The 18,443-nt window shown below is 42.9% G+C and overlaps 2 protein-coding genes across 2 annotated transcripts; one reads left to right on the top strand and one right to left on the bottom strand.

The window, feature by feature from the left end:
* The first annotated feature begins 997 nt into the window (after window positions 1–997).
* LOC6040943 (trypsin) lies at window positions 998–11,844 on the top strand. The gene is made up of 5 exons (XM_038267014.1): window positions 998–1,061; window positions 9,155–9,475; window positions 9,535–9,670; window positions 10,969–11,540; window positions 11,640–11,844. Exons 2-5 carry the CDS (start codon window positions 9,338–9,340, stop codon window positions 11,817–11,819), a joined length of 1,026 nt encoding a protein of 341 aa, XP_038122942.1. The 5' UTR covers window positions 998–1,061; window positions 9,155–9,337; the 3' UTR covers window positions 11,820–11,844.
* On the bottom strand, window positions 11,805–16,770 carry LOC6040942 (GILT-like protein 1). The gene is made up of 3 exons (XM_001850218.2): window positions 16,534–16,770; window positions 12,290–12,778; window positions 11,805–12,216 (listed from the first exon to the last, which is right to left on the bottom strand). The coding sequence occupies exons 1-3, from the start codon at window positions 16,603–16,605 to the stop codon at window positions 12,043–12,045; spliced, it is 735 nt and encodes a 244-aa protein (XP_001850270.1). The 5' UTR covers window positions 16,606–16,770; the 3' UTR covers window positions 11,805–12,042.
* Window positions 16,771–18,443: the final 1,673 nt, after the last annotated feature.

The following is an 18,443-nucleotide window of genomic DNA, read 5'->3' as shown; positions in this document are numbered from 1 at the left end:
ATACAAAACACAAACATTGAAAGAACAGTTGCTATTAAAATGGTCTAACTAAACTTTAAACCCCTCCTCTTAGAGGGAGGCCCTAATGAGTCTTGTACAAGACGTTTCCGAAAGTCTTTTCATTAAAATATTCAAAAACCTAATTTTTCACTTGTGACGTCTTTCGCTGGTTTGTAAGGACAACAGTGGCGTCACACGTGGTGCATAGAGTCTCACATGAACTTCCGCGCTCAAATGTATGCTCAACGGATGTTTATCTTTTGCCAATGTTCACCATACAGTGAATTAACACCCGTTTTCTAAATGCTTCCTTGCTCTGCGCTGCTGGCAGGAAGTGACCTCCGCAAAATAAGCTACTTTAATTTGGAGCCAACTTTTTTCCCCAGTCCTCCCCCGTCCCACTCTTGTCCCACCACGTGGGACATATTAACCCTCGTGTACATGACACAACAGGAAGTCCACCGAGTGCAAGTTATGTTGTTTGTCAAAGGATTTGCGAACCTTTCTCGCTCTCCCGGGAGGTTTTGCGAACGAAAACAACCGCCGTCCAACTTTATCGCGAACAAGCCACTTGACTTTGACTAAACTAATAATGATTTAAGATAATGTGGTGGTGGAAAACAAGCGATTTTCATTGACTGCGTGTGATTGCGCGCGCAAGGAACTGGGTTAATATATTTGTGGGTGGCTCGTAGAAGGGTGCACACAACAACTATTTATGAGCAACCGTCCACCTCCTCCGCCAGGTTTGCCATCCGGCCGCGGAAACCCTTTTTTATTTTGCGGAATAGATCATCACTATCACCTATCTGCGCCACGTCGTTGGTGGATGGACGGCCAGGGTAGACAACATAGTACAGCTCAGCTCCGATGGTTTGACACCACTTAGTCCCTTTTTATGCTATGCTCACAAAACAACAATCATTGTCAAACTAAAGAAGTTTTCCTGTACAGAAGAGCTACCAGTAGTCAGTGGCCGGCCACCATGTGTGTACTATCTATCCATCTCTCTATCTATAGACTGCGACTCAGAATGTGTGTTATTATTATTGGAAGCAGGGGTGGGATATAAATTTATCATAATTATTTATCAACTTCGAACAACGCGTTGATTGTGTTTTCCTTCGCCGCAATAGTGGATTACCGGTTTTACGGTATGGTACGGTACACACAATACACACACGTGGGAAATGAATCACGCGAAGCGATGTTACTAAGTGAACTTAGGCGGACCAATTTAGTGTTTCGGCTTCAAATTATTTTGTTACGTAAACTCTGTACCTAGGGGAAATCTACCCTTTCCAATCAAACACCTATCTTCGTCATATGGAGAGTTTGATGCTCGATTAAAGCTCCAAAAATACTATTTGGGCTATAAACTTACCAGCAACAGCACCGCCTCGAGTAAGCACGCAAATGTATGCCACTTACTGGCCGAAAAGATCACATTTAATGCACTTTTGATCATAATTTGTATTTTGGGAGACCACTTCTCATCATTTTGTTGGCACACACAGTGACACACAAGAGAATCCCTCAAACGCTTAATGAATATCGCCAAAATTAACTTTTCACTTTCGCTTACTTTTTCACGGCGCTTAAGATATGAAATTGCTTCCAACTACCGGCAACATGTTCTTTTGATCATTAGTAAGGCACTCAATTGAAGAATAATCCCGAAAAATGTAATAAATTAGCAAGCGCCATCAAAAAAACAAACGCGCCAAGTCGTTTGACGTTTCAATTTTCACTTTGCATTCTACTCGAAGGCTGAAGAAAACCGGGCGAGAGACGAAGGCAAAAAAGAACAAAGGCTGGCCGTCAACACCACCAGCAGCACAGCCAGCGATGCCAGGAAACTTTTCCTATAAATGCCACTTTTCGTGAGTGTTCGTTTGAACTGTCAGCGCAAATGGCAACACTCGACAGAGTGTTGGAAGAAAAAGAACTAAGCCGATATTAGAAAAATGGGCGTGGCCCAATGCATTCGCCTCGATTAGAATACCCTTGGGAATTTTTTTGTTAAATGCTTGGTAAAGAAATAGAATAACTTTTAGTGAAAGTGAAAATAAACAGAAATGTTCACAAAAACTTGCTCTACTCGTTGGTGTACTTGGTTTTAGTAAAATTCAAGGGAGACTCTAGATTATCCAGCATCATTCAAACACGACCGCTTATTAGGATTAAAATGGGTAGATTTCCCCTATGTTAAAACACCAAAACGGATAAAAAGTTTCAAACTTTGGAACTTTCCCATAGATCGAAGTAAGCCATGCGCACGGTCGGACGCGATTTTTCTGACGTTGTCTTTTTTATTTCAATATTTTACTTTGAATTAAGTGGCCAGTTATAACGATTGCAATGGAAAGTGAAAACGGCAGTCTTGGACGCCGGGAGTTTGCTTATCGAGAAATTGATCCTGAGGTCACGCATCCCGTTTAATTCAAAAATCTCCAGCCCAAGGCGCTAACGATCCTGCTGTTTTTGGCATGTTTCCGGAAGTTCAACAAAACCAGTTTTCTCAAGATTGAAGCTTGATGTTTTCGATGCGATAAAAATGAAGAATAATCTGGATATTTGGTACTTGGTGAGATCTTTCCATTTTTTATCATTTTTAATTTTTCATTCTTTAATTTTGGTATTTGTTGAATAAATTACGCACTACTTCATTCGTCGGTGAAGTATCCCATCAATCCCTTTCCCCTTCCAAATCCGGATATCTTGGAGGTCGTCTAAGTTCTTACGCATCTCTATAGGGTATCCAATCATCAAATCCCTCCCCACCTCCCCAGTTGATCGTGAGGAGTCGACCAAAAGGACAAATGAGTGGTGATGTGTCATTCGGCACATTCCTGATGCATTCATCTACACTAAAAAGTACAAATTCGAAATCGACTTTCTCTGATCAGGCTCAAATTTGATGGAGCTTTTGATACTGTCAAAACATGTAAGAATTCCCGATCCCCTTTTTTTTTATTTATTTATTTGTCACCGTCTTCGGCATTATGCCGCACAGACTGTATATACTTATAAACTAAACGTATAAACAGATATAAAACATTAAAAACATAAAGGTACGTCACAACACGTTTCTAATTTTAGTTTTAAATAGTTCTTTTGTCATGTCGAAATTAAAAAAGCACCAAACTGGGTTGAAATAACGGCAGCAGCGATCGATCGGGTGGTTTTGTCCGTAAACGGTAGTGTGCCTAGTGATCCTAAACGGCAGGTAGGTTCTCAGCGCACGTTGGGGCTCGTGAAGGCTCATTTTCTGACGGATCTCCGGGCAGTCTACTCGGTTTGTAAGAACGTCAAACACAAACAGACGTTGCAGGAAAATCCGGCGATGTCCTAGAGATTCTAATTGTAGTAATCTTCGGCGGTCATCGTAACTTGTTAGGTACGCAGGGTTCCTCCAGGGCAGGCGACGTAGAGCGTATAGTGTAAAGCTTTTCTGCACTTTCTCCAAGCGGTCACACAGAACTGCGTAATGTGGTGCCCAGACTTGCACAGCATACTCGAGAATACTTCGTACCAGAGATGTACAGCGTTTTAAGTGCCCGAATGTTCTCGAAGTCCACCGTGTTACGTCGAAGGAATCCCAGCGTTGCAAAGGCCTTAGCGGAAGTGACAGCGACATGCTTGTCGAAGGTGAGCTTGTGGTCCATCATTACGCCGAGGTCTTTGATGCAGTCGACACAAGTTAACAAGTGTGAATTCATCTCATATCGGTAGTAAATCGTGTCCTGTTTCTTAGAGAAGCTGATGACGTTGCATTTCTCTTCATTCACCTTCATCCCGTTCCTAACACACCATTCGTTAATAGCGCAGATATCCTGCTGCAGGGCGACGCAATCGATGGCAGAGGAAACAACACGAAACACTTTGAGGTCATCTGCATACAGCAACTTTTGGGATTTGAGGTGAGTGCAAATGTCGTTGACGAACAGTAAAAGATCAATGGGCCGAGGTGGCTTCCTGCGGCACTCCGGATGTCACGGCAAACTGGAGCGATCGTGAGCTTCCTATGCGAACAAACCCTGTTCTGCCGGTCAGATAGGAAGAGAGCCATACCGTGAGCCAGCGAGGGAATCCCATACGTCTCAGCTTTTCAATTGCCAAGTTATGAGGCACCTTATCAAAGGCTTTGGCAAAGTCCACGTACACGGAATCAACCTGACACCGTTTCTCAAGGCTGGAATTTATCGAGCTAACGTACAGCATCAAGTTCGAGACTGTGGATCGTTTCTTCACGAACCCATGCTGAAACTCCGATATGATGGGGACTGCGGCAGCATACATTCTTTTGTGAATCAGTTGTTCTAGAACTTTTGGCAGGCAGGATAGTATTGAGATCGGTCTGTAGTTTTGAACATCTTTCCTTCGTCCAGATTTATGAATTGGCGTAATGGCAGCAACTTTCCACACATCTGGGAACTGACCATTTGTAAGCGATCGGTTGAAGACTAAGCTTACAGGGTGTGCCAACGATCCAGCGCACATTTTAATGAAAGAAGGTGGCAGCTTATCAGGACCAGGGCCTTTTGAAGAGTCAACTGCAGCCAAAGCTTCTAGAACTTCTGCTTCAGAAAGAACCGGAAATGGCATGTCAATGTTGTGGGAGGGAATTTCGTCGAGATAATCTGCTGGAGCGGTGTGCAAGCCATGGTTGAACACGCCTTTGAAAAAGTCGACAAATAAATTAGCTGCTTCTTCAGGACTGTTTGAGCTACGATCACCCGAATCGACCACGGAAGGAATGCCATCAGTTCGCTTCCTGCTCTTAACGTAACTCCAAAACGACGAAGGGTCATCCGTTAAGCGGGTTTGAATGTTGTCGAGGTACTCACGGTACAGTGTTTCGTTCAGCAACTCGTACTCCGTTTCCAGTCGCTCGACACAAACGTTATCCTCCGGTGATTTCGACCGAAACAGTCGTTTCCTTGCTTTGCGCAGAATGTTCCGCTTATGCCGTAACTCAGCATTCCACCATGGTTGTTTGATTGATCGATCTCTAGCTATCCGTTTCCTCGGCACGAGCTGTTGAATTACGTCAAATACTACGCTGTAGAACTGTGATGCTTGAGTGTTGGCGTCTTCCGAGTTCAGCACGTTGTCCCAGTCGATTTGATTCAATGCATCCGTAACAGCAACATGGTCACATCGGTTGAAGTCAAAATCAGCAACGTCAGCAGAGTGTTGGCTTACTTGGTCGGGATTGTGGTGGAGGTCAACCTTCAGTACAAACTGTTTGTGATGTCGGTCGGGTTTGAGAATAGCCGACGGAGGTTCGATCAGGTCAACTCTATCTGCGTCGTTCACGAAAGCTAGGTCAAGTATGTTGCCTCTAGCATTGGAGAGATTACAAACCTGCTGCATTCCGGACGTCAGTAAGGATTCCATAAGGTCAAGTTCAATTTCGGTCGAGTCATTGTTGGGAATGAATGCGTTCACGTCGTCGTCAAACGTCCAGCGCAGACCAGGCAAGTTGTAGTCTCCAACTACAATCACTAAGTCGTTTACGCCAGCTTTTGATAACACTTCACGGACAGCTGCGTGATGCGAAAGGTAGATATCGTTCGGGCTGTTCGGTCTTATGTAGATGCAGCACAAAAATACATTTTGCCGCCGAACTTTGACACGAATTATGGTCTGCTCCAGATGATCATAGCCGGCGAGTTTCACAAGAGTTGCGTCGAGTCCATTCTTCACGGCAACAAGGCAACCACCTCCTCGCCTCAGTTCACTCGTAGCAGGACTACGATCTTTTCGAAAAATTGATAGTTGGATGAGAGCTCTGAATCCAGAATACCATCACGAAGCCACGTTTCAGACACCGCTATCACATGGTAATCGCTGCTGGCTAGGGCCAAGTTAAACTGGTTAGTTTTGGTTCGAATACCACCTGCGTTTTGGTAATAAACGAGGAGACTGGAAGGGACAAGCTTTCGATTCGGTCGGCGTTGGCGTCGAGGTAATAACACTGAATGAGTTGGTTGAGTTGAAGCAGCAATTTGTGGAGAGTTGGATGTGGCAGCAGTTTGTCACCGCCCCAAAGTTTAGCGATTTTCGTATTTTTTTCAAAAACCCCTTTTTACAAATGGCCATATTTCGGAAACCAAAAATGATAGAGCAAAACTCGAATTGCGCCATCAGAATTTTAATTGAAATCAACCTTACATGCGCTTGAATTTTGAATTAAACGTCACCATCGTGTTTCCCAGACGATTTTGCATAAGAATCAATTTTTCGAATGTTGGGAGAATTTAAATATCTTGAGATGACGATTTTTTAAGCTAATGGCATGTATATTGAGAAATTTGCGTGTAAAGTTTTCCATTACTTTCACCTTCAACCTAGTACAGGCTATTTATGAACTAAGTCTTCATAGAAATGATCGAAACTAGTTAATATAATTACATTTGCTGATTTCAAAAAATGTGTTTTGTAAACCTTTCCGCTCTTGTGGGGGTAAAACATACAAAGATTTTGGTGACTAAGATAACTGAAAAATACACAAAAAACGATTTAAAAAAAATAAAAATTTCAATTACAAGCCTAGATTTCAACATTTGGAAGAAAAAGTGTATTACAGTCGACTCAGTGGTTGTCAATATCAATTGACCGTCGAGGAAGAGAATCATCAGTTTACAGAACGATGCAAAATGAAGACACTTTTTTTTTCTTGATACCCAGCTATGGGAGAGAATCATGGCAACGTCCATCAAACAAAAACAAACTAATGTCAAACACCCTTCAAAGCTTCGTTTCGCCAATAAAAATGTCTATGCATGCCATGAGAAAGTGAAATTATCGACAACCGGAAGAGATTTTTAAAGCAAACAGAATCCAAGGGACAGTCGAGGAAGAGATCCTTCAAGCAAGGGAAAATATCGAGGAATGAAGATAGTTGAAGTATGCAGATTGAAGGGACTGAAGAATTCGTCGATAGATGGAGATTTATTGATATCGAGAAGATCGACAGCCAGAGAGTCGACTGTAAAATCCATTTACACGCGTCCAGCTGCTTTCCAATCATTAGTTTTCAAAATATCGAGGTAATGAAGAATTTTTTTTTCGCGAGAAAAAACTGTTTGTTGAACTGTGGAAAATGCAGCGTCATCAGTACATAATTGACAAAGGGAGCGCGTGGTCGTAAAAAATATGCGGAGTGAAAAGTGATTTCTTTTGTGATTTTCAAAGCCCTTCCTATATCATCGTTGATCGGAAGGCACGGCGTCGGGTGGATTGTGTTTAAATTTTTCGAATAAGGTTTTATTTTTTTTGCGGTGAAAAAGCCATTTCTATATAATGAACGAAAGACGCACTGACAATTTGGATCGTTGAGTTAATAGTGGAGCAAAATAAATGTGTGTGAGTGAGTTTTGTGTGTTAACCAGAAAGACCTTCCCATAGCATCGTTGCTCGGAAGGCTCGCCGCCGGGTCTGTTATGAAAGTCCTCCCCATAGCGTCGTAGCTCGGGAGGCATCGAAAAGCCAATACCTTATCCTACTAACCAAAAAAAATATTAATCACGTGATGCTTGAAGGAGATGCTGTGGATTCAACGGTCTCAAGCGGTATCAACAAGTATATAGCGAAACACTGCTTGATGGGTCTGCAACTTCAACTATCGGACTAACATTCCTCCCTTTCGTTGAACTGCAGGCTTCTTGGGAGGGCGCCGGTATTGACTAATAAAGTAGAGATCTTCAGAGGTTAAATAGTGAACGGATGGTTGGCTCCCACTGGTCATTTTCGATTCATTGTTTAACTTCAGCTGATCTGTCAATAACGGAGTAGCAGCTCATTGGCAGTCAACCATGCTCATGCTCAAAAAAAAAACTTTTTGTTGAACTGTACATTGGTATTTAATGAAAATTTTAAATGTTTTCAAAGGAGTTCAAACATGCTAAACATGATTATGAACGCAGGAAAATGCATTTAAACTGGTTTTCAGTTGATTAATCTTTAATTTTCATTAAAATTTTGAAGTTTTTCCAAAAAAAATTGCCACAAGGCCGACATTGAAGGGGAGGGGGGGGGGGGCGGTTTGACATAAACTTTGAAATGTATTTGCATATTCTTATCTGTCGAGAATGCATTGGGCCACGCCCATTTTCCTATTTTCACCTTAATTCATTTTTTTTTTGTTCCAGCGCTCTTTTGGGTCTGCTTAGTGCTGCCAAAATTGATGAAATTTTAAGCGAACACTCACAAAAAACGAATTTATAGAGAAAATTTCCGGCCATCACTGGCTCACTCCAACAGGCGCTGCTGGTGGTGTTGGTGGCCACCCTTTGTTCTTTATTTGCCTTCGCTTCTCGCTCGGGTTTCTTCAGCCTTCGATTGGAATGGGTCGTCAAAGTTCAAACGTCAAAATACTTGGCGCGTTTGTTTTTTTTTATGGCGCTTGCAAATTATTTACATTTCGGGATTATTTTTCATGTGAGTCACTAACTAATGTTCAAACGAACATGTTGCCGGTAGTTGGAAGAAATTTCATATCTTAAGCGCTTTGAAAATGTTAGCGCAAGTGAAAAGATATTGACGGCGACTTTCGTTAAGCAGTTAAGCTCTCATCTTGTGTGTGGATGTGTGAGCCAACAAAATGACGAGAAATGGTCTCGCAAAATAGAAATTATGATCAAAAGAGCATTAAATTTGATCGTTTTTGGCCAAAAAATGGCAAACATTTGCGTGCTTACTCAAGGCGGTGCTGTTGCTGGTAAGTTTATAGCCTAAATAGTATTTTTGGAGCTTTAATCGAGTATCAAACTCTCCATATGACGAAGATAGGTGTTTGATTAGAAAGAGTATATTTCCCCTAGATAGATTTTATAAATTATCTGTAATATGAAATTTTGAGATGTTCTACATATATGAAACCGTGTAAAAATAGGAGCAAAAGCACAGGAAAAATAAAATTTTCCTAAATTTGTTGGGGCCGTTGTAAACATTTTTCAAAGTTTAAATTTATGTTTATGTAAAATTTCAACAAAAAAAAAATAAATTACAAGGTTCTCAATTGCTAGCAAAATCTGCAAGATCATACTCGCCAGATCTCAGATAATAAAAATATAAACGAAAAAAAAGGCCATAAATCAGGTCCCCTCTTAAATCACCATCAACCGTATCAAAACCCATCGTCCAGCGTTGGATAGACAAACAGGGGACACAACTCGGTCAGTTCCTATAACATATTCACATTTTCTTGGGCTTGGACCAAGCTTTAAACTATTCCCGTTATCCGTCGCGCGGTGACGCGCCACAAGCCGAGGCCGAGGAAGATGACCCTAAATTAGTTTTCGTTTGGCCTCCGGTCACATCGCGTCACATGAGGACGATTTGCGCTTTCGTGAACATTATCAGCTGCCTGATGGTGGCAGCTGTGAGTTGTGGCACTTTAACGAGTTTCGATGACTTGGGCGGAGCGGCCACTGAAGAGTCGACGGAGCAGGTCACTACGGAAACGGTGAGAAGGGGCTGAGGGATGCGATGTGACAAAAATTAAGGTGAATTTCGGTGTTTTAGGTTACGGAAGACTTTACCAGCGACTATTTTGATGTCACTGAAGACGGAACACCGGCCGAGTGGGTGACCGAGTCTCTTGAGGAGCCTGAAAATGAATTACCATACTCTGCGAGGGAACTCAACTGCACTCAATGTAGTAAGTTATTTTTTACAATTTTTATCATTTTTATCTTAAAAACGTGTCTCTCAATCATTGTTATTGCTATAAATTTTAAATTTTGAATAATCCGGAAACGTCGTGATTTTTTTTCTTCAAGATTATTTTTAATTGCTTAACTGACTGAATTGTCGAATTCTTTTAATAATTTGTTGCTGTGAGAAGATTATTTGGGATGTTTTAAATTAGGTTGAAATTCCTTTAGATTCCCAACTATTTTCAATAAAACTAAGTTTAAGAAACACTTTCACTGCTGCTTTCCTTCTAATTGTCCCGCCCGTGTGGATCAATCGGACCGCGCACTGGAGTCACAATCCAGAGGTCGCCGGTTCGAATCCCGCGGCGGGCGCTCTAAATTTCTTTTTGTAAATATGGGTATTCGGCGCCGTCGCTCCGTGCCATACTTTCATACACTTAGGAGCCCAGGGCGGCGAAGTCCTTGTAGATAAAAAGGAAGACATTAGTGGTTGGTACTAGCAATGGTGGCCGACAGCTTATAAAGTCAAATTCGTTTTTTAAGATAATTGAGGTAACATTCAATGATGTCGGTTCAAATGGCAAGAATGCCAGATATTTCCACCAGAAAAAAATGCTTTTATAACGATTTTTAGCCAAATTGATACCTTTTATGAACCTAATATTATTTGTTTGTTATTGGGGGTTAGTTCGTCGCCGTCGTGCTAACTTGTCGCACGTGCTTTTTGGACAAAATCGAGTTAAGAACGCCATTTTGTGCAGCTCACAAAGCCTCACCATTTGACCTTTACAGATCTCCAAAATTCGATTCTAATCCTGAGATATTCAATAAAAAACCGAAAAAACTGCGAGCATTGTTGTCGCTCTTCATATGAAAGAAGTTTGAATCTTGTCGTTCTATCTTGTCACTCCCTGAAAGTTGATGTAAGTGCGACAACTGGCCAAAGGGATTTCAGGTCAGAACGCGTTTGACGCACGTACAAGTTAGACTACCGTAAACATTCGTAATTATAACTCGAGACTCCAGCAACCAACTTCAACCAAACTTCGGGACAATGCACAGAATGGTCAGCCAAACAAAACGTGTTTGTTATTGTTTACATTGCGTGCTCTAGTTTTTGTTTATTCAAGGTCAAACAATACAACGCGTTTTTCTCGAAACGTCGAAATGGCGGATGCGACAAGATAGCACGACAGCGTCAAGTTGTTAGTTGTAAAGCACCTGGATTTTTCTTCTTGATTTTGCCGAACTAAATTAGAATGCTGAGCAAAAATATGAAAAATCTGCCCTCTCGTTCCAGAATGCGGCAACGCAGAAATCCAGGGCAAAATCGTCGGCGGAGTCGTGTCCCGGGAAAACGCCTACTCCTGGATGGCCGCACTGTACTACAACAACCGGTTCACCTGCGGAGGTTCCCTCGTCTCGGACCGCTACATCCTGACCGCCGCCCACTGCGCCATCCGCCAAGATCCGGCCCGCTTCCGTGTCCAACTACTCGTGCACAATCGCACCAAACCGACCTCCAACTCGGTCGAACGCAGCGTCAAATCCATCCGGACGTTCTTCTTCAACGGCCTGTCCAACAACAACGACATTGCCCTGCTCGAGATGACCTTCCCGGTGGCCATCAGCGCGGACCGGCTCGTGCCAATCTGTTTGCCGGCGGACACGGACGCCGCGTACGAGGGCAAGATGGCCGTCGTCACCGGGTGGGGTAAAACTGCCGGCGGCGGACTGTCGGCGACACTGCAGGAGCTGAAGGTGCCCATTCTGGCGAACCGGGCCTGCCGGAGGGCCGGCTATTGGGCAATTCAGATTACGAACAAGATGATTTGCGCGGGGTACGTCGAGGGCGGCCGGGACTCGTGTCAGGTGGGTTTTGGGCGATTGATTTTGACAGTTTGCGTTACCTTGAAGATCAAAGTCAATCAAAACAGAGGTAACCTTGTGTCAAAACTTTTTTTCTTGTAGGGCGACAGCGGCGGCCCACTGCAGGTGTACAACAACAAAACGCTCCGCTACGAGCTGGTCGGCATCGTGTCCTGGGGCCGGGCCTGTGCCCAGAAAAACTACCCGGGCGTGTACACCCGGGTGAGCAAGTTTCTCCGCTGGATCAATAACAACATCAAGGACTCGTGCGTTTGTAGTTAGTCTCTTTTTAGGAGGGTTAGCTCTTTATTTCAATTTTGTTTATTTTTACAACTAGTGTTTCGTTTCTTTTGATTTTCTCTTATAAAGATCATTAAAATGTTCACGTTTTGTTTACAACAATTCACAATACTTTTGTTTCTTAAAGATCAATTTTTAACTCTTAAATGCACCACGTGATGGACGGATAATCGCTAATACTTTGAAAACAACATTTTTTAGTGCTTCACAGCAAACGGGTGAGGATCACCGAGACCAGCGTGACCAGTCCGAATGAGGCTAGGCCGGGGGCACTGCCGCCGGGGATGTTACGGCACGCGACCGGCGCCGGGTTGAGGTTCTTGCAGAGCGCTGCCCGGAAGTTGTCCACGGCCTGGTTCTGGGTGTCGCGGTCGTAAGTCTAGAAAGAAGGTGGGATTTTGGATCAATGTTGATTGACATTGAGGTAACAAACTGTCAAACGCAAGCCTTACCTGTCGGAACGCCACCGTCGGCACGCTCGTCAGCGGCTTCTGCAGCTTGTTCGTTTCGTCGCCGGCCTTGCGCAGCAGGTCGCTTCCCTCAGTGTCGTTGGCACACGCCGCAATGTTCTCCCAGTTGCGGATGTCCGTGTCGCGAGCGCACGACTCTCCGGGGAACTCGCCCGACTTGAGCTGGGCCCGTTCCATCAGACAGTTGACGTAGTTCAGCGTCAGTACCTCCTTCGTGTTGTTCGGCTCGTACGAGCTACCCTCGATGTGCTGGATGGCACAGGCGTGCACCTTGTTACCGTAGCACTCGTTCGGCCCGTGGTGGCACTCGAAGGTCGTCTCCGAACCCTGCGTCCTGTAGGACGCCTTGCCGAACGGGATCAACTTGAGGTCAACATTGCCCCGGAACTGCTGCAGAGCCGGATAGAGCTGCTCGTTGATGAACTTGGCGCTGTCCGGGCATAGCGATTCGTAGTACACGTTCACCGGGATCTACGGGAGAAGATCAAAAATGGGGTGAGTCAAGTATCAACGTGACGAGCTAATCGCCTCGCCAGTGTTCTAGCTGGAGCGTGCGGTAGATCGTGTCGTTGATGATCACGTTCTAATGCGATAACAAGAAGAACATAACTAGAAAAGGTTGGACGGACTTGAAGTCAATGTTGGCATACTAATTGGTTGGATTGATCGTTCTTCTGGAGAGTTTCGTCGAACATTTGAACGATTTGGGAATTCAACAATTCAAGTGAATCTAAACAATGGTTCATCAAGGATGGATTGCGGTATGCATTTTGATTGGACAGCAATTTTAGCTAGAACATTATATTTATGTGAACAGTGTTTCTTTTTCCGACATCTTCCGGTTCACATTAAATTTTAATTATTTTTTATTTAGGTTTAGGTTTAAACCCATCAAAGGCGGCGGCTGTCAGTTGCATAATAACCGATGAGACAGACTAAACTGAAAGTGAAATCTCCATTGACAGGCCCGTTGACACGGAAAATTCCTCTCATCAAATCATGGGAAGTTGAGCGCAATGAAATACCTTCAGGTTGCAACCATGGAAATCAATAACAATAGGGGTTCTCGGTGACGGTCACCAGCGCCATAGTAGGCGGATATCGCTCATGAAACCGGCAAACGTCACGATGATCACCGGCGGCGAAAGTTCACCGGATCGGCTCGATTGTCTCCCACAGATAACGAGCAGTAGGCTGGGCAACGCGAAATTGGAATTTTGAGCAAGTCACTCTGAACATCTCAATACATCTCAATCTATGTGTTGTAACTATAGGTGACGTTTTCCGGTTGAAACCGAACAACCCAAAGCCGAATCTTGCCGGAAACCACTGCCGCGCGGTTACACGGTCGGTGTAAGTCACCTGGGGTATTGTAAATAAACGATGAGACCTGTTGCATGACAAACCTAGTGTGTGCCGCCGACACACTATCATTTTGTCGACTACATTATGGTAATTCACGGCGCCGCCATCGGCACTGTCCGTGCACGGTGGGTCTTTTAATACCAATTAAAGTGCATTCGATGATGTGCTTTGCCTAGTTGGTATTTAAGTGGAGTGACTTGTTTTTACCATTTAGGTCGTAACCTATCGCAACGTGACGTTTTGTTGGATGGAGTGAGATTGATATTTTTTAATGCATTTTCCTGCATTAAAAATAATATGTTTGGGCTCGATTAAAAATATTTACAATTTTTGCTTTCTCCTTCGCCGGTGAATAGTGGAGATGGGAGCGGCCGACAATGGACGGATCCTGTTCGGGTAGAATTGGTTTTGATTCCCTTTAATCAATTTCGCAGCTACCTGGGCTGAACATTCATCACATATACATGATGAAATCCAGTCTGCAACCCGCTAAGATCACCATGTAAATGCGAATTAAAAATATTTAAAATGTTTGTGAAATTTCAATGTACAGTACCGAAAAATGTTTAGTTTTTCGCGAAAAACAAATGTTTTATCAAAACTTAGATATTTTTAAAACTAAATTTCATTCAAATGATGATATCATGGCTTGTAATTTCAAATTTTATATTGCTCCGGCCTGTTTTTAAGAACATTTTTGTTTAATAAGGTAACACAAAAGTGTTTGAATTCATTCAACGCAGGAAATGCATGTTTACGGGTGATATCGAGGATATGAACAAGCACAACATCGAAGAGTGCGAGATGTACATCTGCAAGATTTGCGGGGTTCCGTTTGAGAATTCAACATCTTTGAAAATTCGTAATAAAAAGAACAAAGATTGCACCTGGGTTATCCTGTGGTAAAACCCACCTAATAAATAACTACAAAGCTATGGGACGCCACGGGTCAAACCACAAAAAGGAACGTCAGGAACGAGAGCTAGTAGATTGCGAGCTAACCTACGTTGGAGGAAAATTGCAAAGCATACAACAAAACATAAAAGATGAGGATGTAACAGCCACGAAGGTGATATCAAAGTTCACAGTACCGATGGAAACGCAAATTAAAAGAATCTTCACGGACATGAGAAATGTCGAGAATACACTTACATCAAAATCTGAAGAGATGGGTTCCGACGAAATCATTTTCATGCGATGTGAGATGGATATGACACCGCCGGGAGGAGATCCGGCCCAACCGGAGGAACCGCTGGAACTGATTATAGATCCACCCCAACTGCAAGAAGATGGAACGCCGGCGCTGGAAGATGGAGTGCTGGCGCTGGGAGATGAACTGCTGGAAGAAAAACCCCTCGAAGAAGAACCGCTGGCTCCCGTCCCAAAGGTTCGACGACAATTCGACAATGCGGAGTCAGCAGCGATGTTTGAAGTAAAATATGAAAACGATAAAAGAATGTTTCACTGCAAACAATGTACAGCGAAGTACACGACAAAACTTCGTGTGTCGTCCCACTTCAAAGAGAAACACATGGGGATTGTTACTATTTACAAGTGCGAAATATGTGACATGAATTTCAAAGGCAGAGATGTATACGCGAAGCACGTCAAAACTCACGAGCCACATATTTTCATTTGTGTAACTTGCAATCAAACATTTGTTCGGGATTCTGAGTTTAAAAGGCATCAACGGCATGCCGCAGAAAGAAAGCCGCGCCACCGAATTTTTTTTAACATTGTTGTCAATATTCAAAGGACCATCGAGGAAGAGAACCATGTGTTGACAGAACGTTGCAGAATGAAGACTTAATTGAAAATATTTGGTTTCTTTGTATGTACCTTGTTATAGGAGAGAATCGTGGGAAAAGCAAACAAATTTCATAATGTTTCAAAAAGCCACGAGAAAGAGAAATTTTTGAAAACTGGCAAGGATTTTGAATGCAAAAAGAATCCAAGGGACTGTCGCGGAAGAGATCCTTCAAGCAAGAGGAAATATCGAGGAATGAAGAGAAACGAAGTATGCAGTTTGAAGGGACTAAGGAATTCATCGGTACATGGAGCAATATTGAGATCGAGAAGATCGACAACCAGAGATTCGACAGTACATTATGAAATTACATATTTGTAAAAATATCCACGTATTTTAAAGTTTTTTTAAACATTTTGAACTCTTTGTGGTCATACAAAGGGTCATTGTACGCAGAAAAATAAGCTTTAACGCTATACACAATAATATAAGCAATCCAAGCTTCATTTTAGGACCCAATTCGATTTGAAAAATGGGTACTTATTGCCCAAATTAAAAAAAAAATCCAAATTTCAATCACGTCAACATTCTGAGATGTAAGTCGCAAGGTGACGCCATTAGCGTCAATAAATTCCTCACCGGCATGTTTCTTTTATTAAATCGATTTCTTGTATGCACGTTATTTCGCTTCTCTTGCAAAATCTGGCATAGACGCCGGACGAACGATTACCTGTCCACTGGTAACTTTCCACTGGAGGTTTGGCTGGCAATGAAAAACGAACCAACAAAAAAATATAATAATAACAACTCTCATGCTCACCTTTGGCCATCGTTACATTGTTATTGTTACTGAATTACGGTATCCGTTAAAAGACCAATAATAAAAAAAATCCGTGCACACAACAATAACATTCCACGAAGGCAAAGAACACGCGAAGCGTGTCATTTGTATCAAGCCAGAAAAGAATAAAAAAACATAAACGATAGAACAAAAGAATCAAGGGGGAAGCGAAAGAAAGGTTCTGTGCGGCGACCACACCTTAAAAAACGCACCACAACGGCGGTGTGACCCCTGCCGGCGCAGTAGACTTAGCGCGGGGTCATCAAACCTTACCTTGGACTGGCCCTCGACGTGGATCACAAACAGCGCAACCACGATGGCCACCGCACTCTTGGATGTCAGCATTCTACAACTTTTTTTTTGCACACTCTCACTAATCTTATGTAACGAAAGAAACAACTTTCGCCCTTTCAACGACAGTTTTGCTGGTACAACTCTCGACGTCCACCAAGTTGCGTGCTTACTGCTGGGAACCTCGCGACCAACTAAACTCGAAGTTTGAACTTCATCTCGCGATGTCGGTTGCCTGCCTCTTCCAAATACATGCAGCGAACTCAACGTACACAAGCAAACATTCAAACAGGTTGTTGTTGTTCTTTACTTGTGGTTGGCGGCGTCGTCGTCGTACAAATAAAAAAGCAGTAACGAAGAAAAAGCACTCAACGTGAGGTGCTAAACAGTTGGGCAAACCTTAAGGTCGTCCGTGTGTCTGTGAAGCAGCTAACTCTTAAGTGTTAAGAGCGTGTATTCGTGCGGAGATCGTTGTCGCTGTCGCGGAATTCGCGCAGCGATCTAGAAGGCTTTGAAGAATGAATCAGGGCGCGCGCAAAAGCACGTGCCATTCCATGATCAATCGAGCGGTTGTGGATGTTTCCAGCTGTGCAGCAATGGCACGATAAGTGTGAAATTGTGTCACACTAGCCGTATGTACGACTATGCGGCTAAGTAATTGCCACTTTCAGGCTTGCGTTTGGGTGTGCGTTGTTGAACAACAACAAAAAAGTGACACACTGATAAGTGCTAATGAGAAATGGTTATCGAGCGGTGACAACATTATGGACAAGTCGAGTTGATCATATTTTAGTTGTTTGGGGAAGTGGGGTAAAATGATAAGAAGATTTTGTTTTGAAAAACTTAAAAAAGGGAGTTTCCTTCCAAAAAATAGTTGTATCAAACATTCATACAGTAATAAAGCAGTTTAACCCGAGATTTAACCCCAATTATCTTCAAACTATTTGCTAAACACCGCAATAGAATTGGTGATCAGCGCAAATGTCGCAACATTAGTCATCGTTTAGCGAGGGGGCTTTTGTTTGAGCCCAAAGCGTTTGTTTGAGTCACGGATCCGATCCGATCGCCAACAGCTTCGGTAAATAGCGCGAGAATGTTTTGCTTGTCTAGAAGAGGTGACTCAAGCATTCTGAAGATCGATTGATTTATCCAATTATCTAAACGCCTATCTATTGGCGACAGCTTTTAAAAAAAATATACTTTCGAATTTATCAGTTGAATAAACATCATAAACATAGGGTACTGTTAGCTGTACAAATCGTGACTTTTCAAGAGAAGTAATCCGTTTGATGATTCGATAGGCCAGGCCTACCGTGTAAAGTTAACCGAAAAGATGGTGTTAAATTCGGCTATTTTTCAGTAACTTTGCATGTGAATTATTGTTCTCTTGAAGGGGTTTGATTGGAGCGCTGGAATAGACCAGAAAATCGTGACGTAGTGAATTAACATAAGCTGTTCATACCGACTATCGTTTGACAGCTGTCATTGTTTTTCTACAAGGATTTGTTCTGGAAGTAATTGGACGTAATTCCGGTGATGGACACTTGATTCAAGAATATAGAAAGCAGGAGGTGGTTCTGCCAGAGTTCTGCTAGAACGGTGGAACAGTTCTGCTAGAATGCTGTAAGAATATCCAGCTCTGTGGATACTCTACTAAAATCCTGCTGAATCGCTGTAATTGGCCTTTATCGGAGTCAATAGATCTGCATCTTCAAAAGACAAAGTCGGAGGCATTATCGTTAAACCCTCAAACGGTTCGTACCAAGAGAATTGGGTACTAAAGCCCTATGTCCATTTTTATGTACAACGGTAAAAAAAACAGGATTAAAAACCATTTCTGATCGCTTCTTTTCATTTTAATGAAAAAAAATAATATTGACAAGACAACATTT

This window comes from Culex quinquefasciatus, chromosome 1 (assembly GCF_015732765.1).
Source record: "Culex quinquefasciatus strain JHB chromosome 1, VPISU_Cqui_1.0_pri_paternal, whole genome shotgun sequence".
Classification (NCBI taxonomy): Eukaryota; Metazoa; Arthropoda; class Insecta; order Diptera; family Culicidae; genus Culex; species Culex quinquefasciatus.
Note: the sequence above shows the minus strand (reverse complement) of the source record. Positions and strands in the feature narration are given on the sequence as shown.